At 36.5% G+C, this 26,385-nt stretch overlaps 1 protein-coding gene across 1 annotated transcript; it reads right to left on the bottom strand.

Annotated features, from left to right (window-relative positions):
* Window positions 1-11,123: 11,123 nt before the first annotated feature.
* On the bottom strand, window positions 11,124-12,159 carry LOC131327097 (defensin Ec-AMP-D1-like). The gene is made up of 2 exons (XM_058360095.1): window positions 11,995-12,159; window positions 11,124-11,553 (listed from the first exon to the last, which is right to left on the bottom strand). The coding sequence occupies exons 1-2, from the start codon at window positions 12,056-12,058 to the stop codon at window positions 11,384-11,386; spliced, it is 234 nt and encodes a 77-aa protein (XP_058216078.1). The 5' UTR covers window positions 12,059-12,159; the 3' UTR covers window positions 11,124-11,383.
* Window positions 12,160-26,385: the final 14,226 nt, after the last annotated feature.

Here is a 26,385-nt window from a genome sequence, read left to right as displayed (position 1 = left end):
TCATCGAAATCCAAAGATTTTGCTTGTTGAGTAGCAGATATGTTGGCTTTCTTTTTCTGATACAAGTGGCTTGCATATTTCCTTATCGAATCAGGGCATTGTGAGTGGCTTGCATATTTTTTAATTTTCATTTTTGCATTTGGATCGGGGGAAAATATTCAAACATCTCCGAAGAAAATAATTTCCATCTTTTTCTCGATATTTTTCCCCTCCAAAAATAAATAACTTCGTTCCAATTTTATTGGATGTCGCCAAAGGGACATATATAACTTTGAAATGCCGCCTCTAAAATTTGGCTTGATCCGTCCATTTGTCATTCCTAGTTCCCGTAAATTTAGACCTTTAACGCTTGTCTTCACAACGAACAACTTATTTACCAATGGTAGTGACGTTTTTTTCTTATTCAATTTTTTTTCGCGTTTGCTAGTTTTGTGTCTAACGACGAATCGGAAAAGTAAAAATTTATGACTTTTACCTAAATATCTTTTGAAATATCTAAGACAAAGCCCAAAAAATTGGTTTTGATCTCTCTCTCTCTTTCCACTTCAGAAAGATTTGAACTCTCTCTACACACACACACCCTATTTTTGTGAGCTCAATATTTATTGGACTAGAGTTTACGCTTACCATTGCTATGGAAAATTTGAATCCAATGTTTGATTATATCATTAATTTTGATTCTCTTTTAAATTGTGAATGTACCTGCCCCCGCCCTGCCCCAAGGGAATTTTGAAGACATTAATTCAATCAGGTTTCAAAGACCTACTTGCCAAATGCCAATATGAAAAAGGGATCCATAATACTATGCCAAAAGTCTACACCCACATCTTAACATTCATCGCTTCCTCTATCACTTTTAAATTTACCGTTCAAAAGTATTTTAGACAGTTCGAATTTTAAAAGACTCTTTTAGAGAAGAGTTTAACTTCTAACTCTTCCCTAAAAGAGTTTTTTTTTAAATTTGAATTGTCGATTGTTGAGACGAACGGTGAAATATTGAGCAGTGAATGTTGAGCAGTGGGAGTAGCACCGCTGAATGCTATGGTCCACATACCATAGAAATATCATCATACTTTTCTGTGTATTAATTGTATGCAATTTTGTCGTGTAATATTTATAAATGAATTTGTGAAATTCTGTTCACACCCCCTCTCTTTTCTCAGCTCCCACACCAAATTAAAACATTCCTCATAAATTCCCAAATTGCCCCATATTTTCTCATTACTCAAACCACCAAATTTTTGATTTATCATCGTTTTGCAAAGAGAGTTTTTCGTTGGAAAATGATATTGATACTCTAAAAATTGATGGAAACACTTAAAAAAAAAAAGAAAGTGACTTTGGAATTACACTGATTTTAGAGTGTCTGCATCAATTTTTGGAGTGCCAATATCATTTTTCTTTTTCGTTCGATCCTGTAATTTGAAACAAGTTAAAAGTATTTGGACAACAAAGCTTGAACAACAAGAAATAGTTTGGACGTTGCGTTCTGAACAATTTGAAATAGAGTAATTGTGAAGTCCCACATTGGTGGAAAGAGTAAAAAATGAGTATGCAATGAATCGTGAACAGCTAGCTACTGTATAACTCGAGATTAACTTTTTGAGCCACATAGATAGCCGGATGGATAGCAGGTCAACTGGCGTGGATCGTTACAAATTCAAGAGATTCAAACAAGATTTTGAACTTGAAATCCGAACATTCTCTTTGACATTGAGATTTGGACAATCTGAAATGGTTCAAAGATATGAATAATTTCGGAAATAGAGAACCAAACAAAGTTCTGGACCCTTAAATTCAAATGATCTTAATATGAATAGTTTTGGCATTGATGATGGTGGAAAATAGACAGATACATGACGACGATTTTCGGATGGTGATGGTGATGGTGGTGGTGAGGGATGTGGTGTAGGAATCATGGAAGAGAGGGACGACTGGTGTTGTGAAAGTAGAGGAGGTGATGGTGGTGGAGGGTGGTGGTGGTTGGAGGGTAGTGGTGGAGGGGGAGGGAGAAAGGACAATGGGTGAGTTCTGGAGTAAAAAGTAAAGGGAAATAGTTATTTAATGTTAGTGTAGGTACTGGAAAAAAGGAGAAAATTTTCAGTGCCGGGTGGGCATGGCCACGTGGTGTCCGTGCGCGTATTTCAGCCGTCCAAACGTATTTTGGATAACTCAAATTTATTTGGCTAATTTTTTAGAGCAAAACTACCAAAACATCTCTCAAATCTAAATAAATTTGGACTATCTAAAACAAATTTGGATGACCGAGATATAAGCTAGTGCGCCGTGCCCACCTGGCACTGAAAAATTTCTCGGAAAAAAGGGGGCGCATACACAGATTTCCATTGTTTGTTTGATCTCGAAAAAGGCTTTTCCATCTGTAATCAGCCACCTTGCCAAATTGTCCTTTAAAAGAGGGGGAAAGCTATATGGGCTATATGGTCCACATAGCGTGCACCGGAAGTACCTTTAATGGTCTAGTTTTTAAATCTGAGATGTCCCTTAATAAGCATTCGCTTAAAAAAGTTAGGAAAAAAAATTGAAATAGTCATTGTAGTTAAGTGTTTGTGTCAATTTGGTCCCTGTAGTTATAATTGGCTCGATTTACACTCTGTACTTTTCATTTTGTTCCAATTTGGTCCAATTACTAACTTCCGTTAGTCCGCCGTTAGTCCTTTAAACAGCAAAATCATCTGGCCCCCTTTTTTTGGGTTAAAACTGACTCGTTCCGCTAAATAAGCCAACTGGCTTCTTCTTTTTTTTATCCTTATTCAAATTTTTTTCGTATTTGTTAGTTTTTTGGGGGTTATTGCATCGTCATGACGAGAGAAATATAAAAAGTAAAAAATTATTATCGAAATTCAATTTTTTTTGAATAAAGACGAAAAAATTAACTTATTAACTTATTTTTGTATTTATTCAAAAAAATTAGGTTTCGATCGTAATTTTTTACTTTTTAGATTCCTCTTATCATGACGATGCAATAATCCCTAAAAAATTGACAAAAAACTAACAAATACGAAAAATATTTGAATAAGGACAAAAAAATAAGCCAGTTGGCATATTTAGTTGAACAGGGTTACTCATTCCCCTCTTGCCCTAACATACCTCTAAATCAAAACACAGCTCATTCTTCCATTCTCCATTGATAAGGAGGCACCTGAGAAGAAATTTGATTATAGTTTTCTGCAAAAAATTGCCCTCAAATTCATCATTTTCATGATCAGCCATGAAGTATCATAATCACTAGTATTGTCTACCTGTTCAACTTGTGGACAAATACTAAGATGCCTTATTTTTCTGCATAGTACTAAAAATGCATATAGAACCATGTCCAAAAGTCACAACATGATATAGATTCAAAAGTCACAATATGATAAAAAACCATGTCCAAAAATCAGAATATTACATAAACTCAGTTCCAAATTTAGCAAGTCATAACCTAATACATAGACATAACAAATCACTTAACTAGGTTACAATAAACCTAACTTAACAGCCCAAGTGGTTACAAAGAATAGGGCCATGTCATTCCATTCATTTTCCTATACTTGGCCCATGCACTGATTCTTGACTAGGAATGTTAAAAAATAAACCTAAGCCAATTTTTTCGTCTTTATTAAAAAAAATTGAATTTCGATCATAATTTTTTACTTTTTAGATTTCTCTCATCATGATGATGCAATAACCCCCAAAAAATTGACGAAAAACTAACAAATACGAAAAAAAATTGAATAAGGATAAAAAAAATAAGCTAGTTGGCTTATTTAGCCGAACAAGTTTGTTTTAACCCCCAAAAAAGGGGGCCATATGATTTTGTTATTTAAAGAACTAACGGCGGACTAACAGAAGTTAGTAATTGGACCAAATTGGAACAAAATGGAAAGTACAGAGTGTAAATCGAGCCAATTACAACTATAGAGACCAAATTGACACAAACATTTAACTACAGAGATTATTTCAGTTTTTTTCCCAAAAAGTTAATGGGCAAAAGTCAGCAAATTTCTCATTTGATCCTTTTGAGCAAATTCCTTCACGAAAAGTTAGGACAAAAGCGTAATGATATTCTCTATATGATGCAATCAAAATATCAAAGGGAATCAATGATTTAAAGAAAAAAGTAAAATTCCATTCAAGGGGATAAACCCCAAAGGGTAGAGAGACAATCAATATATTCAATATTCTTAATAATCAAAAGCTACCAAAATGAGAGACAACTTACCTATTTATAGACTCAAACCCTACACACACGACACTAAAATGACAACAATACCCCTAAATCTTATTGCATCATACACCCCCTCTAAAGAAGACAACTTGTCCTCAAGTTGGACAACAAGACTTAAGACAACTAAATCAATGAAAACATAGAACTATAGAAGTATTTATTATGCAGCTCCGAGGTAGGCACGTGGCTTCATTTCTTTGATCCACGTCACCCTCATGCAATAACTCATCTTTAATACGAGTTTTCGTTTGTGTACATCAACCGCGTCCATCCTTATGTGCAAGTACATCACCCACTTGGCATGCCTCTTGTTCCCAACGCACACCAAGAATCAGAATCATCTAACACGAAGTGCCAAAAGTCCAACTTCACTTCATATCCAAGGTTTGCTCGAGTTAAAACCATACCCAAAGGATCTTCAAGCACCAAGTAGTCTACACCCTCTTTTGGCAACTTTGGAACTTGTTCGGGCACCACCACGACACAAACTTGTGCATCTTGCATCTCTTGTTCTACCGATAACTTGGAAGACAGGTGTTGGAAGTAATCATCAATCTCAAAGTCATAACTTTCCTCTACGTCATGGCTCGCCTCCAAAACTTGCCCATTACCTTCCAAAGGTGTCAAGAAGGGCTCATTGAACAGGAGGATAAGTCCTCCTTTCTCTTCATCCTCACCAAACTCTTCTTCAAACTTGTCAAATATGGGAACGCCATCTAAATCACCTCTAGCCCCATAGACGGGATCATCCTCTACATCTTCATATGAGGGTTCATCAAAGATAGAAACATGAACATCCTCACTTGGATACTCATTATAGATTGGAACGTTAGTGTACTCATAATTATCATTACAACTTGGTTCTTTCACCTCATCGACAAAGAGAGCATCAAGAACGAGCTCACAAGCCTTTTCACCAACTTTCAACTCAAGAAATGGTTCTCCAAGCTTGAAGCATTTGAATACTCCATTAGTTGACGGATTTCTAGCCTTCAATGTGCCGAATAAAGATTGATTTTCAGTTGGGACAGCCCCTAAGGACTTGCTGTAACACCCCGTCCCACATCGGAAGTCTACATGGATAATTTTGGGCATATAACAAACCTTGTGGGCTACTACTAGTACCTTGGGCTTAAGCTTTTGGGCCATGTGGTGTGGCTAGTGGATCAAAATCAAGGTATTGGGCCAGTGATCTACTTGGGGCGTTACAGGTGGTATCAAAGCCATCAATGTATACAACCATGTGGGCCTTGGAGTTTGGTTTGATTTGTATTGGTAATTATAGTGCTTAACCCCTCGCGAGGGCGCGAGGCTATAAAGTTGGGAAGATTGTAACACCCCGTTGCACATCGGAAGTCTACATGGATGATCTTGGGCATATAACAAACCTTGTGGGCTACTACTAGTACCTTGGGCTTAAGCTTTTGGGCCATGTGGTGTGGCTAGTGGATCAAAATTAAGGTATTGGGCCAGCGGTCTACTTGGGGCGTCACACTTGCTCTTACATTTCAGTTGAAATGTAAGAATTCCTCCTTGTACTTCTTCTTCATCTTACCACATTCTCTAATCTTTTCTTTGCCTCTCCATTGTCGACTAACTTTGAGTTGTGTCCACCAATCCAAAGCTCTTGATCCCCTTAAAGTAAGTAGATGCTAACTTCACCTTTTTTTTTCTTCCGGTAACAAAACAATATTCAAACACACTCTCAAAGGTGTTCAACCAACCAACGACCTCTAGTGAGCTTCCACAAAACATGGGAAGTTCATTATCAACATTGTTTCACCGATGTGTATTCAAATCCAACCAAATTTGCTCTACGCCAATGTGGAGCACCATAACGAATTTCCAATGCAATGGAGTCCTTCCTTTCGGTTGGACGTTGCAAACGCCGCACTTTTTCATACAAGGTAGCAACTTGTTCATTCAACTTTTTAATCTCATTCCTCTTGCAATTTGAATTGCCATAAATATCAATTTCATCACCAAAATCTCCCATCACAGATCTACCTCTACCTCTTCTTCTAACTCATGAGCCATCAGAATACCCACAATCAACTTCAAACAAACAAATCAACCCCAAAGAACCCGGACCTAGTCAACTCAGTCACCGAACTTAGTGATTTTAGACCTAAACTTAGTCAACTCGGTGCAAAAACTGAGCCAACTCAACCAAAATTGATCAAACCTAGTTAACTCAATACCAAACAAGCCTCAATCGCAAGCAAATAACCAAAAATCAAAAATAAATCATAGCAAATCACAACAAACGAGACAAAACCAGCCAAAATCAAACCTGTAAATTGCTTAACAGAGGCTGAAACCATTGGGTCAAGCTCGAAACAGGAAATCGAAGGTCAATTAGGGCTGGGTTAGCTCGAAATCAACAGGGTAATGCTCGAAATTGTTCGTACAGCTTCAAAAAGGGTCGAAACAGGCAGATCTAGTCTCGAAATGATGGATTAGAACTCGAAAACAACCAGAAATCGACAAATGGAGCCCACTACAGTGATTTCGAGCCTGCTACAGTGATTTCAAGACTGCTAAAGTGATTTCGGAACCTGCTACAGTAATTTTGAGTCAGATCCGTGGGTTTTGAGGGTTTTTGGGCTTCGAAAAGTACAAAAATCAATTGTACAGCTTCGAAATGGTCCAAAATGGGTTTTGGGTGTTCGAAACAGTGAAAATCAGCTTCGAAATGGTTGATCTGTGGATCTTAAGGTTCGAAATAGAGTTGTAGGCCCTTGGGTTGTACAGATCTGGAGATTCAGTGAAATGGTGTCTCAGGCTAGACTTTCCGCGGCCGTTTTAGGATTTCGGAGAGATTTTCCGGTGAGATTTAGGTTTCCGGCGAGATAAGTGGTCAGGATCTGAGCTCAAGTGCTCTGATACCAAATGATGCAATTAAAATATCAAAGGGAATCAAAGATTCAAAAAAAGAGAGCAAAATTCCATTCAATGGGATAAACCTCAAAGGGTAGAGAGAGAAACTATGTCTCAATCAATATATTCAATATTCTTAATAATCAAAAGCTACCAAAATGAGAGATAACTTACCTATTTATAGACTCAAAACCACATACACACTAAAGACATTAAAATGACAATAATACCCCTAAATCCTATTGCATTACTATAAATGGTAATTGTGAAAAGTTAGATTGTTTGTAGTGTAATGATTATCTCTTCATAAAAAATTATATTTACGAAACTGGACAATTAAGAAGGAACAGAGGGAGTAATACTTGTTTTGTACGTATGTTATGCTATTTTCGACTATATTTATGGATGATTGTGTGACAGAGAAAAACAAAGTCATGCATATTTAGGTTTAATCATGAAATTTAGGGTTCATGTCTTACGTGCTTGTTTTTACTTGGATTTGTTACCAAGTTTTCAGGTCATTTTTTTTTCTAAGCAATAAGAATTTATTAACACTACGCCATTTTTTTCCATTAGCGGCATTAAAAAACTGCCGGTAATAGTCTCAAAACCGCCGGTAAAAGTACATTACCGCCGGTAAAAACAAATTACCGCCGGTAAAAGTTTCGTCGGCAAAACAATTGTCGGGAATACAAAAACGGCGGTAAATTACCGCCGGTAATGGTTTCGGACTATTAACGGCGGTTTTTGTACCGCCGGTAATAGTTTCGGAAAAAAAATTGACATTGCCGAGATTCGAACCCACGACCCGTTGATTAATACCCGAGCACTTACCCACTGAGCTACATAAAATTATGTGTTTTATTAGAAAAATAATAATATTTATATTATAATGTATTATTACCGGCAGTTTTTGCTTACCGCCGTTAATAGTTACTTTTACCGGCGGTTTTACATTACCGCCGGTAATAGTTACTTTTACCGGCGGTTTTACTAATGCCGTTAATAAACGGCGTTTATAATTACCTTTTGCGGCGGTTTGTCATTACCGCCGGTAATAAGACTCTTTTCCGATGGTTTTATTACCGCCGGTAAAAAAACCGCCGGCAAAGGCAATTTTTGGCGTAGTGTAATTTTTATAAAGGATTACAAAGATTAAAAGGATCAAAGGCACACCGGTAAAAAGCCACCTAAGACCTAAAAGATGGTAAGCCGCCAACTGAACACCATAACAAAGTCACAGACACTCAATCTAAAATATCCAAAAATCCAAATGTTCCTCATACCCTATGCAGAAACCTCTATCATAATCACCAAAAAAGCCAAGCAGACACAAAATAAATCCACCGAGACCTTCGCACAGGACTACACCTCTATTTCTCCCTATTATCGATCGATTTCCACAACCAAAAGAAACGACCTAAACCGAAACAACCACCGAGCAAAACCAGAAAAATGGTACTAGGTGTGCATTATATATTCTGGCTAGTAAAGAAAATGTTAATTTAACGAATGGGTCAAGAACACTCACAGAAATGTAACGAGAATTTTAATTTTGACTAGTTCCAAAAGTATTTGGTATTGGTTAAAATTAATAAACTCTAATTAGTTACAAAATATTGATTCAATTAAAGTGTGTAATGCACGCTTTTCCAATCTATAGAACCTCATTTACACTGAGATTTACCCTCACAGATCTCTCACTCAAGAGAGATACAATTACAGAGGCCAGGGGTCTCCTTTTATAGGCTAAGAAGTAGCACCCTATTTATTCCCACGCCAGACACTCCATTTACTCCATGGCTGCTGAAGTCTGTTGGGATTTTGGTGTATTTGTAAAACTTTGTGCATGTGGCCAGACCAAGTTGTAGTATATATATATTTACTAGTTGTTAGTGTATATTCACTGGTTCTAGTGTAATACCCAAGAAGAGGTATTAGTGAACATTCACTAGTAGTTCTAGTATAATACCCAGGAGCGGAGAGGTAGTATTAGTGAATATTCATTTCCTTTTGAAAGATATTAATGAATATTCACTGATTTCCTTTTTTGGTACTCACTGACTAAAATGTATTCCTAAAATCTCTGATGATTGATTACAAAACCTATCCTTATTTATTAGTGCAATAGGGTTGATATTGTGTTTTGTTGTCGGTTTTTATTTTACAGCAGTTATTCCAACAAAGTCTTCTCTGGAGGTTGAGTGAAAGCCCATGCAGTACTTGTGTGCAAGGGCTGTTGAAAGTGAGAGGAACGGAGCCACAATGGCCTCCCAAGTCAACAAAATACTCCTACTACTATTACATCCCCGTAATTCTGACTGGAGATGTACACCCAGAAAACGACATATTGAACCAGATATTCAAAAGTAGAGCGGAGCACATCCATCCCACCAATTTTAAATCTACATCCTTACGCGTAAGAGCCCGTTAATTTGTTAGCCAAATAGACTAATTGCTCAAACTAGCTATTCCTGAAACAACAAATTAATTTGGTGTTTGGCAGGCATAATATATACTTGGATTAGCAAATTTTGAAAACTTTCTCCCCTTAACTAATCTCTCAAACCAATTGGGGCTAGCTCAGTTGGCCAGGAACTCTTGCATCTCATAATTTTTTTTCCCAATCTTATAAGGAAACAATTAAGGAAGTGGATTTGTGTTCTAATTTTACGAAATTTTTTTAGTACCCTCAGCTTTGGAGGTTTGGTCTTTAAGGATTAATTGAGTTACCTGCAAAAATTTGGTAGATTATATTTATGGTTCTAGGTGCGCATTATTCGGGCTAGTAAAGAATGGGTCAACAACACTCACGGAAATGTAACCAAATTTCATTTTTGACTAGTTCCAAAAAATTAACTTAATTTAGGCTCTGTTTGTTTCGATGTAAAATGTTTTACGATCTAAAATGTTTTTTCAGAAAACAAATTTCATACTTTTATTTTTCGATCTTTGGTTGACACTTGAAAATATTTTCATAAATCAACAAAATAGTGTAGAGAGATAGGGTGGAGGGTTAAACGGTTGAGAGATTGAAATTGAACGTGGGTCAGGACTAACGATTGAGAAAACTGAGTAGTGAGAATTGTAGTAAAATGCATCGGGATCATTTCGGAAAATAATTTACGGAAGATTTAAGGGTAAGTCATTTTCATCCAATTGATGAAAAATATTTTATATGTAAAATGTTTTCCTCATTTCTTACACAACCAATACCGGAAAATAGGTAAAATATTTTACCGGAAAATATTTTACGTCCAAACAAACGGAAGCTTAATTAGTTTCAAAATATTTTGATTAAAGTGTGTAATGTACGCTTTTCCAATCTATAGACGTGTAGATGTTTGAAGTTATTCATGGGCATTAATTGGGCAGCGTGTGTAGAGGGGAACATCTCCTTATTAACAAACATCCTTATTGGCTAACATCAGATCTTGCGAGTTCCAGCACTAGAAGGGTCATGTATACTCTTCGAAACTCTCTATACTTTTTTTTTTTATTTTATTGTAACGATTTCATATTTGGCCTTTTATGGTAATGAAATTTTTTCCTGCCGATAAAAAAAAATTAAATATAGATGTCAATGTCTACACTACAGACTAAAACAGATGGCAATGTTAATTATTTTGATAACTCAGGTGTCCGAGAAATTAAGTTTACGAGCACTTCGCTTAATTCTACAGCAAATGCCTTCTTGAATGGACTGACTCCAAACGAGTTAATATATAGCATGGTGATGTTATAAGTTATTAGCCATCATATCCCTTGGTTGATTTCTTGTTAACCTCGAATTTTGGTCTTGGGTGGGCATAGAATTATTCTTAGCTTTGTAACTCGGATGAGTCTCGGTTAGGGATATGATCATCCTTTCTCTCACTAATTTTTGTAACAATTTCAAATATTCATAAAAAAAAAAATTACCTTTCAAAACAAAAGTTAGCCACCAAAATTAAACCAATATAGCAGGAAATTAGAACACATGAGAGAGAGAGAGAGAGAGAGAGAGAGAGAGAGAGAGAGAGAGAGAGAGAGTTCTTATTGCAAACATAAACATCGGCACCAAAGGACAAAGCAACGCAACTAATTAACAACTACGTACAAAACCATGAACACTCAAATGTGTTCACGACTAAATAAAGGAAGCGAAGCCCCGTGCAGTGAAAAACACAGAGGCAACATTATTTTTGAAAGCACGCCAATATTATGATCAGTACAATTGATCAAAGAAGCTCTCCGGCCTTCTCCGAATCCGAACTAGTACTGAAGTAGTACTACTTAACAAGGCCTGGTGCAGAAACAGCGACGGCGGAGGCCCCTGCAGTTGCCGCCTTGAAAGCCTTCGGTCTGGCAAACGGAGCCGCAGTTGGTCTGGCTCACGCATGCTCCTTTGAATTTCTGGCTCTGTGACTCGCAAGTCCTGCCCTCAGCCACCCTCCCTCCCATCTCTGCTCATATATATACATACCATACATAATACCACCAAATTATATCAAATTCGTTTACTTATTATCACAATCTTGTCTAAATATCGATCATAGTGGTAGAAGTAATTAAGTGGGGGTGGTAGTCCAGTGATAGTAGGCCATATGTACTTTTCGAAGCAGTTGATGGGGTTCGACGAAACCTCATTAACTGCGACTAACACTAATCACTTTTGCCGAGCGAAAAAATTAACATGTCAGGGCATGTTTAAATCTGTAATATATTTAGTATTGATCTATATCTGTCAATGGAGCCAGGATTTTAACTTATACGTGATACCAAACGAAACGTGGCTGAAACATTAGTAACTAACAAACTATTATTGTTTCTTCAGATTTCTTACGATAACTTCCATTAGTATCTTCCATTAATATGAGAGTATGAGACATAAGTAGAGAACGCACCAGTGGCCATCAGGAGCATCAGGACAAGGAAAACTGTAGAAACCCAAGGCACGGAGCGACCCATCTTGAGAGAGAAGTTTTCTGCAAAATAAAACAAGGAGAGAGAGAGAGAGAGAGAGAGAGAGAGAGAGAGCGCAAATGTAACGTGGCCTAGCTAGGCCTATTTATAAGGCTTATTGTGACGATATACCGTTGCTAGGGTATCTCAAATGACATGATTAAAATATGTTGCCTAATCGTTTAGTTATTTATTTAAAGAGTTGCTAAAATTAATAATGCGTAATCCACAATGGTCCATAATTTTTTTTAAAAAAACTCATTTTTAGTAGATAGAAATATAAAGAATTGAGGAAAAATGTAAGTGGGTGGGTTCATTGCCAATGATAGAAGGAAAGAAAAATGAAATAGCGATAGTGAGTGTGATTCCCATTAAATTTAGTTATTCAAATAGAAAAAATTGCTGATTTGATTATCTAAATCTCAAAATTTAGTTTTTTTTTTGAATGGCGAAAAAAGGAAATTTATTAATCACGGTAATGAAGTACATCAAGATGTAGGGCAAGAAAAAATAGCATCACAATGTGTAAATAACATCTCAACTAGGTTGACACCCTATCCTACGACAATCATATGCTATTCAATCCTTAACCAAAATTTAGTTTTTAGTTAAGGAATTGTTAAGTTTGGTTATACTATTGTAAGCTATATTTTGAGCCACTATTTTTATTTTTAATTTTTTTTAAATTTTAATTATGCCATTTGAGATACTCTTTTGTGCTGGTGTTGGTGTCGGCAATGGTAGTGGCCACTGGCCAGGTAAGTACGTACTCAAATCGCACTAGTGTTGTCTTTTCCTTTTGATTACATTTTTTTTATTTTGAGATATCTAAGGAGGACACTTTATTAGTGTGAACGAAATTTTGAAGTCACAAAAGCTCACCGAGAAATTTTTCGGTGTCGGGTATGTATACCCCACGTGGTATCTGTTCAATACATCCAGGCAGTTTAATATACTTGTGGACGGCTCGGATTAAAATCCTCTCTTCTCTCACCCTAACACTTTGTCTCTCCAAATCCGAACTGTCCAAAAACGCAATAGACACTCGAATGCGCCGAGCGGGCACCACATGGTACCCACCCGGCACTGAAATTTTTTCCCAAGCGAACATATCACATGTATACAAAAAAAGCCCTAGGTCACTTGACCCCACTAACATGGCAATTATTCATTGGACAAGTGTGTAATATTTTTGAAGAATTTGAGAAACTTGCCCCAGATTTTTTTTACCCTCCTACTGTATTCTTGCCCTTAGTGATGCTGCAATAATGCAGTTAGTGTAATTATTCAATAGTTTGGGAGTTTACAATCACACATTTTTGTGGGATTTATGTACTTAGTGGTAAACTCCACAGAAATGTGTGATTATAAAATGGCGATACTCCCGAACTATATATTGTATAATTTCACATGCAATTATACCCATTGGAGTGTACAATATTTTTGGGAATTTGAGAAATTTGCCCCAGGTATATTAAACTCCAATGTTCTTGCCCATAGGTTTGCAAAAATTATGCTTCATTGCCCTTTACAACTCAGGATTGTTCCCTCTCATGAAAATTGAGCCCATGTGTTGAGATTTGAAGACAATTTTAGAGTTGCAGTAAAAAATGACCTGAAAGGTTTTGGGTCCCGCCCAACGAAGGTTTTAGCGTTTTTTAGGATTTTCTAGTATTAGCTTGCTTGCACATATAAAAGCAAAGCTAGGGCTGCCTCCTTTTGTAACTCTGACATATTTTCATCATAGTGAAACATCCCAGCACCCCGTGGACGTACGATTAAGCAATCAGCTTAACTCAAAACCACGTAATCTCTGTGTCTTGTTCTTTCCTTGTTTTATATTATTTTTTGTTCTTGATTTGTTCTTCAATTGTGTGCGTTTGCTTGTGGGTTTGAACGTTCGAATCCCCAACAACTGGTTTCAGAGCTCCGGGATAGGAGGTCAAGGGTTTACACAATGGCTGAAGAAAAATACAAGATTGAGAAGTTCAATGGTACAAACTATGCTTTCTGGAAGATGCAGATGGAGGATATTTTGTATCAGAAGGATCTATATCTTCCGATCAGTGGCACAAAACCAGAAAGCATAAAGCAAGCAGATTGAAATATTTTGGATCGCAAAGCTTTGGGGATTGTGCGATTGAGCCTTGCGCCATCGGTTGCGTCGAATATTGCCAAAGAAAAGACTACAATAGATTTGTTCAAAACCTTAGAAAAGATGTACGAGAAACCTTCTGCGGTAAACAAGGTATATCTTATGAAAAAATTGTTTAACCTAAAGATGTCTGAAAACTCTATTATTGCTGAACATCTGAATGAATTTAATACGGTCACGAATCAGTTAGAATCCGTGGATATTAATTTTGATGATGAAATTAGAGCTCTTGTTCTACTATCGAGTTTGCCAGAAAGTTGGAATGGACTTGTCGTGGCAGTGAGTAATTCCTACGGGTCTGCAACAATAAAATTGGAGGATGTTATTGGATTGATATTAGGAGATAAAATTGGAAGATGTTACTGGATTGATATTAGGAGAAGAGGCTAGGAGGAGAGCATCGGGTGAGAATGTTGCTTCGGGTTCAGCACTTAGTACAGAGGACAAAGGCAGGTCTACGAATGGGGGAGGCAACAAGGGCAAGGAAAGAGGGAGTTCCAAGAACAGGGGCATGAGTAAATCTCGTAGTAGAGAAGTGAAACCTGAAGGTTGTTGGAACTGTGGTCAGATGGGGCATTGGAAGCGAGACTGTAAGGCACCACCGAAAAAGCAGCAGAACGGGAATAATCAGGCGGATAAGAACACCGTCAATGTTTCCGAGGAATCGAATAATGAAGCCTTGATTTGTTCGCTGGATTCTCGCAATGAGTCTTGGATTGTAGACTCGGGAGCCTCATTTCATGCTACTTCACGCATGAATGTGCTACAGAATTATGTGCAGGAAAACTTTAGAAAAGTTTATCTGGGTGATGATGAAGTTTGCAATATAATTGGAAAATGGGATGTGTATATGACTCAAACAGATGGGACAGTACTGAAATTGGAGGATGTTAGACATGTGCCTAATTTAATAAGGAATCTTATTTCGGTGGGTCAGTTGTCAGAGGGTGGAGTGGTCACATCGTTTACATCAGACGCTTGGAAGATGAGCAAAGGGGCACTGGTTGTGGCTCGCGGTAAAAAGGAAGGAACCCTATATGTATCTTCGGGTACTTACTGTAGCATCGCAGTGGCAGCATCAACGATTGATTGTATTACGTGGCATCGTAGGCTGGGTCACATGAGCGAAAATTGAATGAAAATAATGTTGTCAAAGGGGAAATTGTCGGATTGTAAGTCGCTGGACTTGGACTTCTGTAAGGATTGCATCTTCAGAAAACAGAGGAAAGTTAGGTTTACAAAGGTGACAAGGACTCTAAAATCAGAGAAGTTGGAGCTGGTTCATACAGACGTGTAGGGACCATCTCAAGTATTTTCTCTTGGTGGCTCACGTTATTTTGTTACTTTCATTGATGTGTTTGGTGTTTTCAAGAATTGGAAAGCATTAGTTAAGAATGAAACGGAAAAGAAATTGAAGTGTCTAAAATCTGATAATGACGGCGAGTATTGTGATGGTGAGTTTGAGGCTTACTGTACTGCAAATGGGATTCGAAGGTTGAAAACGATCCCAAAGAAGCCAAGGCAGAATGGAGTTGCTGAGCGCATGAATAGGATGATCCTAGAGCGCGCAAGGAGCATGAGGCTACATGCAGGGTTACCTAAGCAATTCTGGGCTGACGCAGTAAATACAGCGGCGTATTTGATCAACAGGGGACCTTCAGTTCCTTTGAACAATGGATTGCCGGAGAAGACTTGGTCGGGTAAAGAGGTAAATTTATCCCATTTACGAGTATTTGGTTGCATGGCCTATATGCATATTGAATCGAGTGATAGGGGTAAACTTGATGCTAAGTCTCGAAAGTGCGTGTTCATAGGCTATGGGTATAGGCTATATGATTTTGAAAATCAGAAAACACACAAGAGTATGGATGTGGTATTTAATGAGTCTGTTTTGTATAGAAATAGACAGAATCAACTTGAGGAGGCTAATGAAAATTCAGACTTTGTAGAGTTTGAGGGGATCCCTGACAGTAATGTCTCACAGCCTCAGGATATTAATATACAACTTATTCCACAGGCAGATCCACAGACTCCTCCACTCAGGAGGTCTATACATACTGTTAAACCACCAATGCGTTATTCTTCTGCTTTTCACTATTTGTTGTTAACTGATAGTGGTGAACCAGAATGTTTTAAGGAAGCATTACAGGTGGAGACCAAAGGAGAGTGGGAGCGAGTAATGGATGATGAGATGGTTGCCCAAGGGGAAGAGAGCTTTGCACAACAAATGGGTATATAGGCTTAAGGAAGAATCTGATGGGAGCAAACGGTACAAGGTGAGGTTAGTAATAAAGGGTTTTGAGCAGAAACCAGGTATAGATTACACCGAAATCTTTTCTCCTGTGGTAAAGATTTGTACTATCAGATGTGTCCTTAATATTGTGGCTGTTGAGAACTTGCAATTAGAGCAGTTAGATGTTAAAACTGCTTTCCTTCATGGGGATTTGGAGGAGGATATTTATATGTATCAGCCAGAGGGTTATGTTGTCAAAGGGAAAGAGGATCAGGTATGTAAGCTTCGAAGGAGTCTGTATGGGTTGAAACAGGCGCCTAGGCAGTGGTATAAAAGGTTTGATACCTTTATGACAAATATGAGGTTCAGTAGATGTCATGGGAATCACTATTGTTATTTTAAGAAGCTTGGTAAATCATATCTTATACTTTTATTGTATGTAGATGATATGCTTGTTGCAGATTCAAGCATGGATGAGATTGCTAATCTCAAGGCACAGCTGTCCAGGGAGTTTGCAATGAAGGATTTGGGTTCTGCAAAGAAAATCCTTGGGATGCGAATCAGTAGGGACAGGGTGAACCAGAAGTTAAAGTTGTCACAGGAGGAATATGTTGAAAAGGTGCTCAAAAGGTTCAACATGGAAAGTGCTAAGCCTGTTAGCATACCGTTGGCAAGTCTGTAACGTCCCGAATTTTCAAGAAATTTCGGGAGCATTAACCTTAAAATACACTGAATTTTATAAACTACTAGGCCCCCTATTTGTCGTTATACAAAATGTACATTAAAAAAAAATACAACAAAAAGAATCCAACATTTTATTTAAATATTTTCAGAGCAATTCTAGTCTTGGTTCAGATCTCAAGCATACTTGGTCTCCGCTCTTAGTATTCTTCCTGTGTCAAACAATTCCACCATTGAACCCTGCACCCTTTGGCAAATTGATCGCCGAAGCAAACGATTTACCAAGATACAAACGTATCCGTGAGTGATAATTCACCAAGTAGAATAATCTCAATCCTACCAACCCCTTACTCTACATTTAGCAGATCAACAATATATCAATTCATAGAAGGTACAGAATAATAACACATCGCCTTTCCTTTACTATCAATTATTTTACATGAAATCTAAGGATCATTTCCACAAGGTCCTTTCCTCCCATATCCACTAACTTTGATCGTCCCATGGAATAACTTTTCCTTTATTTGTCCTGCACCAGGGTTCTAAGCGAATACTACTGTAACGACCCAGATTTTTGACCTAATTTTTTTCCCTAAATATAATATTATTAGAATTATTTTCCTTAATGCAATTCTTTCTTTTTTAAATACAATTATGCATGCAATATATACATGCATTCTTTTTTAAATTTTTTCTACACACATATGCGTGTATGCACACTCCTTCTCCTCCCTCACCTCAAACTCTTTCCGTCTCTCCGTCTCCTACTCAGTCTCTACTTCCTCCCTAACCCTCAAATCAAGCCTAATTCGTCTATTCCAAATCCCATGAACCCAACCCCATTAAATTCACCATTATCCTCTTCTACCAAAATTCTACTATAAATACCCCACCCCATTGACCCAAAAAAATACAACGATATTTCCTACACTTCACTGACCAGAAAAAAAAAAAGAAAAATAGAAGAAACCCAAGCTCCAATTAATGGAGTTTTAGAGAGATAAAGAAAGAGAGAAAAATGAGTTTTGTACCAAGATCCGACCGAAATCTAATTCGATCGTTCCAAACTCTTCCCACAACTCCTATTATCACCAAGCATCGTCCAATTTGGTCCCAAAGTCTCCCGATCAAAGAACCCGAAGTCTTCTTCCTCAAAATTCAAGATTTGTTTTTAAATCAATTCGATCTGATTAAAGATATTATAATCCATTCTAACCCCTTTTCCAAGTATATTAAGTGTTTTTATGCTTAACCCTATGTCCCGAACGAAAAAAATATAGTTCACTACGCGTTTTCTACTGTATTCACCAATTTGATATTATTTTTGAGCCCGACATTTTATTTGTAATTATTTACGAAGAAGATGACCCTTATGATATTTATTTTACAATCTTTCTGATATTAATATTATAAAAAACGACTGATTTGATATTATTTTCTTACAATGTAATATCAACTTAGTATAAAACGTATTAATTATATCAATTAAATTTATCTGGTAGATGGAGTTGGTTTTAAATGTTTCGAAACAACTTTGCGACCTTCCAAACCCCATTTTTGACGCCCGGACTATTTTTTCTAGACTTTTCACACCTCAAAGATCATAACTTGTTAAAATCATATTTTTTTTATTTAATTATCTATTTATTGAATTATTTATTAGTTATCTATCAAGTTTACTAACGAAAAATCTTTGCGACATTCCAAACAACGTTTTAACACCCAAATAAATTTTTCCCAGACTCCTTGCATCTCAAAGATGATATCTTGTTAAATTAATATTTTTTATTTAAATTACTGTTTATTGTTATTTTTATAGTGTTTCCAATTAAAATTACCTTACGACCATATAAACCTTATTATTAATGCCCGAGTAATTTTATTTAGACTCCCTACATTCCGAAGATGAAACTTTGTTAACCTCAACATATTTTAATTAGTAAATTATTTATTATCTATTTACTTCACTTTCGACCACTTTATTTAACGTCTTCATTTAAAATAATCTCGCGACCCTCCGAACCCAATTTTTTTTACACGCAACTGGTTGCATAGGACCTTTAGGACTCTTATTAAGGTCGTGTTAATTATTCTATATTTTTATCTAATTAATGTATTTAATTAGTTTTTAATAAATCTAATTACTTAGAAATAATTAATAAGAGCCTAGAAAATATTTTATTAATTTTTTTTTATAAAAATTCCACTTCATTATTGACATTGTACCATACAAGAATAAGGGTAATGGCCCATTCATAAAAAGTTGTGTGATTGCATTGCTCGTTAATTGTTTTAATTATTATTTGATTTAATTGTATATTGCACTGTCACTTGATTTGAATGTTAGAATGAACCCTAGAGACATGGGGTGGTATGCGAATAGAGTTCACTTAGACGATGCTAGGTAATGGATGAATTGAAAAGTTTTGTTTTCTTTATAATGCCTGCAGGCGGAATTTTGAGATGTGATGAGTTGGATGTGATGGTTTGAAACTGACAAAGTAAGCCCAGTGATGAATTGAAACTGGCGGGTGTCCAGTAATGAATTGATACTGGCAAAGTAAGCCCAGTGATGAATATGATGATTGTGATGTGGTGCAATAAAATAGGCGAACCCTAGTTATTATTCAGGCATGATAAACTTTCTTTTGTTATAATGAGAGGGATGCACACTGGGTACATAACTTAGGTGCAATCCGCGACAACAAAAAAAAGTGAGTTCATGGGACAGGGCATAGCTAGCGGTTGGGGAGGAAAGATCCCGCGGAGGAGATCTTAGATTACACGTCAAGTTAATGGATAGTAATAACTGGTTTATATGGAAAAATCTCTGTTTTACTTTTTCGCATTACTATTATTCTGTTGTTTGCTATCTATAAAGTAAGAGGGGTGGTTGGGTTGGATTATTTTACTGGGTGATTTATCACTCACGGATACGTCTGTATCCTGACAAATCGTTTGCTTCGGCGATCAATTTGTCAGAGGGCGCAGGATTCAATGATAGTGCAGTTTGACACGGAAAGAATATCAGGAACAAAGATCGAGTATACTTGGGATTCGTGACAAGCCTAGACTCAGCTCTGAAGTTAATGTATTTTGATTCAGTAAATTTATCTTGAGATTGTAATAGCTAAACCTTTATTTTGAAATTTTTTATTTATTTAGCAAAATTTTTCTAAAGAATCATTTTATTTTGCTTCCGAAAAGTCGGGGCGTTACAACTACTAAATTATGTATCCAGTCTGGATTCGCTTACAACCATAATAAAGGAACAGCTCACCATGACAACTCAGCATTAGCGGTCGCACTATCTCATTGTCAGGATCCTTTACCGTCTTCCAACTCTACACACTGGGTACTTTATCATACCCCTAATCTACACACTGGGTATTATACCGTATTCAAGAATCCTTTACCGTTTCCCAAAATACTGTACCCGGAGTCCTTTACCGTCCTCCACACACACTGGGTACTGTACCGTATTTAGGATCCTTTACCGTATCCCAAATACTTTACCCGGAGTCTTTTACCGTCCTCCACACACACACTGGGTACTGTACCGTATTTAGGATCCTTTACCGTATCCCAAATACTGTACTCGGAGTCCTTTACCGTCCTCCACACACTCTGAGTACTTTACCGTACTCGGGGTTCTTTACCGTTTTCCTAACTCAACTAAAAGTACTTTACCGTACTAGGGTCCTTTACCGGCACCCAACATTCTTAATCAACTTTACCATTTTATCATTTACTTAACCATGTCTACTTGTTCACTACTCGAAACCACCCATGAACCCAAGCTCATTCCAACACGAACAACATGATACAATCAATAACAGCTCGATTCATAACATAATACATTTCAATGAGATAAAAAGTGCATATCAAATAATATTGTGCGAGTAAGTAAACACATAATATTTTATGATTGGACCGATGCCCTTAAGATTCGTTGAACAAGTAAATTAATTAATTATAGCATGCGCTTATTCTACTAAAAATAAATCAACCACATAGTTTAGGTTCAAATTGAGAACTAAAGTATATTTAGGGGCCAAACTACAATTTCATAATATCTCACTTTAAAAGAAAAACGTGCATGCTACAGTAGCCTTTGATTTTCAATTTTTCAGGAAACAGAGTACTTCTGGTTTGATTCGCGGGTATGACAAATCTCATTATAACTTTTCAAATTCATCATATATAAATTATTTAATACTTAGGAGAAAATAGGGAAGCAATTATTCTACCTTAAATCCGACCGAAAGAGCGGGTACTAGTTTGCGGACGATTTCGGTAAAATGAAAAAGGCGACGGCGGCCGCAGGGGACTCGGGGCTAATTGGAAGGTGGTTTGTGAATACTTGATGATGTAGTGGTTGATTGAGAATCTGAATATGATGTACGGAGGGATTTTATGTAGAAATCCGTCACTCTCTCTCTCTCTCTATTCTAGACTCAATAATAGAATTGAGAGTGAAATAATATACTGGTGTTCAATTTTCGAATTTATGTGGGTATGCATAATGGGAGAGAATAAGGTAGTGAGAATGTGAGAGGATAAGTGTGGAAGTGGTAGAATGGGGAAGGAGAGTGAATGAGAAAGATACTGATAATGATAAGAGAGATAGAGGACAAGTGCCACATTTGGTGGGGTTTTCTTTAATCTAATGTATGTGGACGCGTATATGTATAAGATAAGAATGTATGTGGACGCGTTTATGTATAAGGTGAGAATGTATGTGGACGCATATATGTATAGGATGAGAGAGAGAGAGAGAGAGAGAAGTGGAGAGTTAATTTGAATAGAATTCTAGTTAGGATTTAGATAGGAAAGATAAGAGATGAATATGAATCCCTAATTTCCTATATATCTAAAGTTTAAATATATATCTTAAATAATAGCGCAAATAATATCAATTGTACACGTAATAATATATTTTATTTATTCAATCTAATTAATTATTAAATTAGAAATTTAATAATATAAATTTGTATTAAAAAAAATTAGGTCAAAAATCCCGGTCGTCACTTCAAGCTTTCGAGGGAAAAAGGGACAGTAACTGATGAAGAAAAGAACTACATGGCCAAAATTCCATATGCCTCGGCGGTAAGCAGCTTGATGCATGTTATGGTTAGCACGAGGCCAGACATTGCTCAAACAGTGAGAGTTGTCAGCAGGTTTATGGCAAATTCGGGCAAGGAGCATTGAGAGGCAGTCAAGTGGATTTTGCGGTATCTGAGAGGTACATCTGATTTGGCTTTGTGTTTTGGAGGTTCTGATATTTGTTTGCAAGGATATGTGTATTCGGATTTAGCAGGGGACATTGACAGCAGGAAGAGCACTACTTGGTATGTTTTTACACTGGGGAGTGCAGCAGTTGATTGGGTCTCGCGGCTATAGAAAATAGTGACTATTTCCACAACAGAGGCAGAGTATGTTGCAGCTACAGAGGCGTGTAAGGAGATGGTATGGCTAAGGAGTTTCATGAAAGAGTTGGGAAGGAACAGGACAATTGCAAATTGTTCAGCGATAGTCAGAGTGCAATACATCTGGCGAAGAACGCAGCTTTTCATTCGAGGACCAAGCATATTGACATAAAGTATCAATTTATTCGCTCTTTGTTGGAGGATGGGCAGTTCACTTTGGAGAAGATTCACACAAGAGATAATCCGGCAGACATGTTTATGAAGGTGGTTACTGTGGAGAAGCTGAAGTCTTGTTCAGCTTCTGTGGGTCTCCAAGCTTGAATGGAAGGCTGGATGCTGGTGGTGTTAATGATAGTTGATGATTGGCTAAATGTCTGATCATGTCTTCAAGTAGGAGATTGTTGAAATGTGAAGACAATTTTAGAGTTGCAGTAAAAAATGACCTGGAAGGTTTTGAGTCCCGCCCAACGCAGGTTTTAGCGTTTTTTAGGGTTTTCTAGTATTAGCTTGCTTGCACATATAAAAGCAAAGTTAGGGCTGCCTCCTTTTGTAACTCTGACATATTTTCATCATAGTGAAACACCTCAGCACCCCGTGGACATACGATTAAGCAATCAGCTTAAGTCGAAACCACGTAATTTCTGTATCTTGTTCTTTTCTTGTTTTATATTGTTTTTGTTCTTGATTTGTTCTTCAATTGTGTGTGTTTGCTTATGGATTTGAACGTTCGAATCCCCAACACCATGCCCATCAATACTGTTTTGCTTCTTTGACTTTTTAGTTACTCTTTTAACTTGTGTGCATTGGCTTAATTAATTGGCATACACTAATCTTATGGTTTATTTCGAACTTATAGAAAAGAAAGAAAAGTTAAAAAAAAATTTCCTCCCCTTAATTGATTTCAGAGATATATTTATGTGCCCGATGAGATTTTAAACGCAAATGAATAGATGTCGAATTAACTGTTTTTCGTTGTCATATTTTCAGTATAGTTCTTTTTCGGTCAAGTGTAAATTAAAGTAGATGTTATGCATAGCTATCCACTTAACTCTTTTTGTTTAAACATTTCAGTATATATTTAATTTTTATTATAAAGTAGAGAAATGATTTTGTATGTTGTAGGTAATTGACTCCACCACCAAGAAATCTTGGTTCTGCCCCCTGACTAGCCACTATGTGTAGCTCCCCATTTGTCTTCACATGCTATAGGCTAGTTTCTATTCACAATATACATACTTCACAGAAATGATACTGGTATAGACATAAATCTGTATAAGTGCATACAAATGCCTTTTTGGGTATATTTTGGGTAAAAAAAATATGATCGGAGCCGCTCATTTTATTTAAAATACTTTGTTTATGGTCCTTGCAAAAAATAAACTCAATCCGGTACCGGTAAGAATATTTACAAAACATCCAATTTTACTTTAGAATTCAGGCCTGAATTCTATAACAAAGTTGGATGTTTTGTAAATGCCATTACCAATATCGGATTGAACTTATTTTTTGCAAGGATTATAAAAAAAAATATTCTAAACAAAATGAGGGGGTCCGATCATTTTTTGGAGACCCATAAGAGGCTCAAAAAGTCATTTGTACGCGCTGGTACAGATATTAAATCTGTCCTAGTAGCACCACTCCTTCACCATATTTCATTACTCGTTATCGATGCATGAATACTGTGGATAATTAAACTGCTTATATTGCGTCGTCTATAGCGTATTTTGAAGCAAAAAATCCCTTTATTTCCTTTTCCTCAAGTATATTGATTTTTGAACCAACTCTCCGATTGTAAAAAATCTTAAGAGTATCAGCAGTGAAATAAACAAATGTGAATAATCAAAACATGTCATATCATATTTTGATTATACATTTAGAGGTTGTTAAAGTTAACAATGTCAAATTCTACATTGGTTATTTTTTGCTCATAATCAAAACCAATGGGCCTTCCAAACTTTTTCCCTTCATTTCACGCATATTTTTTGAAAAAACAGTTTTTCAAAAAACACACTTTGTTCACTTAAAAACTATAAATACAATTTTGAGAAATTTTGAAAGAATTGTATTTACACAAATAATTTTGAAAATTTAAAAACTATAAATACAGTTTTTTAAAAACAGATTTTGTGTAAAAAATAATTTTCTATAAAAAAGTTTTGAAATTTCAAAAACAATTTTTTGAAAAACACACTTTATTTACTTACAGTTTTTAAAATTTTTGAAAAAATTGTTTTTTGTAAAAAAAAAAAAGTTTCTGAAAAAAAAAAGAAAAAAATCTGAAAGTTACAGTTTTTTAAAATTATTTTTTGAAAACATTGTTGAGAGAGAGAGAGAGAGAGTGTGTGTTTTTGTGTGATGTTAGTGTACTTGATTGAGAGATAAAATTTGGTTATTGACAAAATATTGCTAGTTTTGATTATTGAAGAGCCAAAATTTGATGAGTTGTTAAGAGATTGCTAAGTTTGATTATTTCAATATGAGCACTTTTTTGATCAAACATTGTTAACTTTAACAATTTTTTATTTTGCTTATTTGACTGTGAAGCTCTTTATTTGGGGGCTTTAAAATCTTTGTTCGAGTTCAGATAAATTTAGAAGCTTAATTTAGATCACATACGTCGCCGATAGGCTGAACCATCAGTGCCCACGTACTCTCAATTAGTACGTTCTCTAAACTTTTTTAATTTTTAGAAGATTTGGGATATCTTCCAAAACGCTTTATTACCTTTTCATTTTCTTGTAATAAGATCAGATTTGGTTAAGATATGCGGAACGGAAAGAGGATGGTGCGGTGCGGGTGCATCATCCAAGTCATTCGTTCGGCAATTTAATAGTCCAAATCTCACATTCACCGTGTATAACATTCAAATCGTTCATCGCCGAAATGAAATCTGAACCGTTGAATTATCAAACGGACGGCTCGGATGGTACCGACAAGCGCACATACAAGTCTAACCAAAACTCGTGAGGAAAATGCTTACCGACAACTCCTCCCTTCATAGAGATACCTTTTTGGTTCTTTTGAGATTCCTTTCATACAGGTACTTCCATACAAATAAACCCCTAAAACAAAAACTCTGAAGAGTCTGAGCTGTCGATAACTCAAAAGGTCAAAAGCCAAAGCAAAAGCAGGCCAGCATATAGGTTTCCACTTTGCAGAAGATATCACTGTGCTAGTTTCTTCTTATCTTCACATGGCCCGTGCTGTGCTCCATAGTGTTTTCTGCAAAAGTAAGAAATATTTGCCAGCCCTTTTTAATCCATCTTTCTGCCATATGATTTTTACATTTCAGCCCCACTGATACAGATGTTGTCTTTTTCTATCCTTCTCTCTCTAGATAATATCTTTCTGTGATTGCCAAAGAACCTGATCGCCATAGTCTTTTAACCACGGTAAAAACGGACCTGGGTTTGGTGCTGCTGCCCCTCCGTGCTGTCCCCCGCTAGCGCAGTCCGCTCCGATGATCGAAAACGTTCATTTTGTAGAGCTTGTCGTGTAGAACATGCGAACCAAGAATAAGTTAGATCGGATATAATTAACTGCCTGATCTAGACACAATAATTTGGCAATAATGAGTTCTAGTGGATTTGATCTAGTGTTTTGGATCCATTCTTTTCAAGATAAAAATGTTTTAATCAGACACTTAATGATATCCGATTGAACTAATTTTTGGTACGCAAAGCGAGACCGGAGCAAACCGTGATAAAAAATTCAAAACTTTTCCGTGAGTAAAATTAAAAGATCACGGAAATAAACTGTGATAAAAAAATCCGAGACTTTTTTAACTACTCCCTGGTTTACCGCGGTTTGAAAATCGTGATTAAAATTAAAAGAT

The sequence above is a fragment of the Rhododendron vialii genome, chromosome 5a, assembly GCF_030253575.1.
Source record: "Rhododendron vialii isolate Sample 1 chromosome 5a, ASM3025357v1".
In the NCBI taxonomy this organism is placed as follows: domain Eukaryota; kingdom Viridiplantae; phylum Streptophyta; class Magnoliopsida; order Ericales; family Ericaceae; genus Rhododendron; species Rhododendron vialii.
This window is presented reverse-complemented; position numbering and strand designations above follow the sequence as displayed.

Excerpts from the sequence above, each read along its gene's own strand:
- LOC131327097 (XM_058360095.1), bottom strand. The coding sequence starts at position 12,058 with ATGGGTCGCTCCGTGCCTTGGGTTTCTACAGTTTTCCTTGTCCTGATG. Across the intron at positions 11,554-11,994 it reads GATGCTCCTGATGGCCACTG|AGATGGGAGGGAGGGTGGCT; the intron begins GTGCGTTCTCTA and ends ATATATGAGCAG.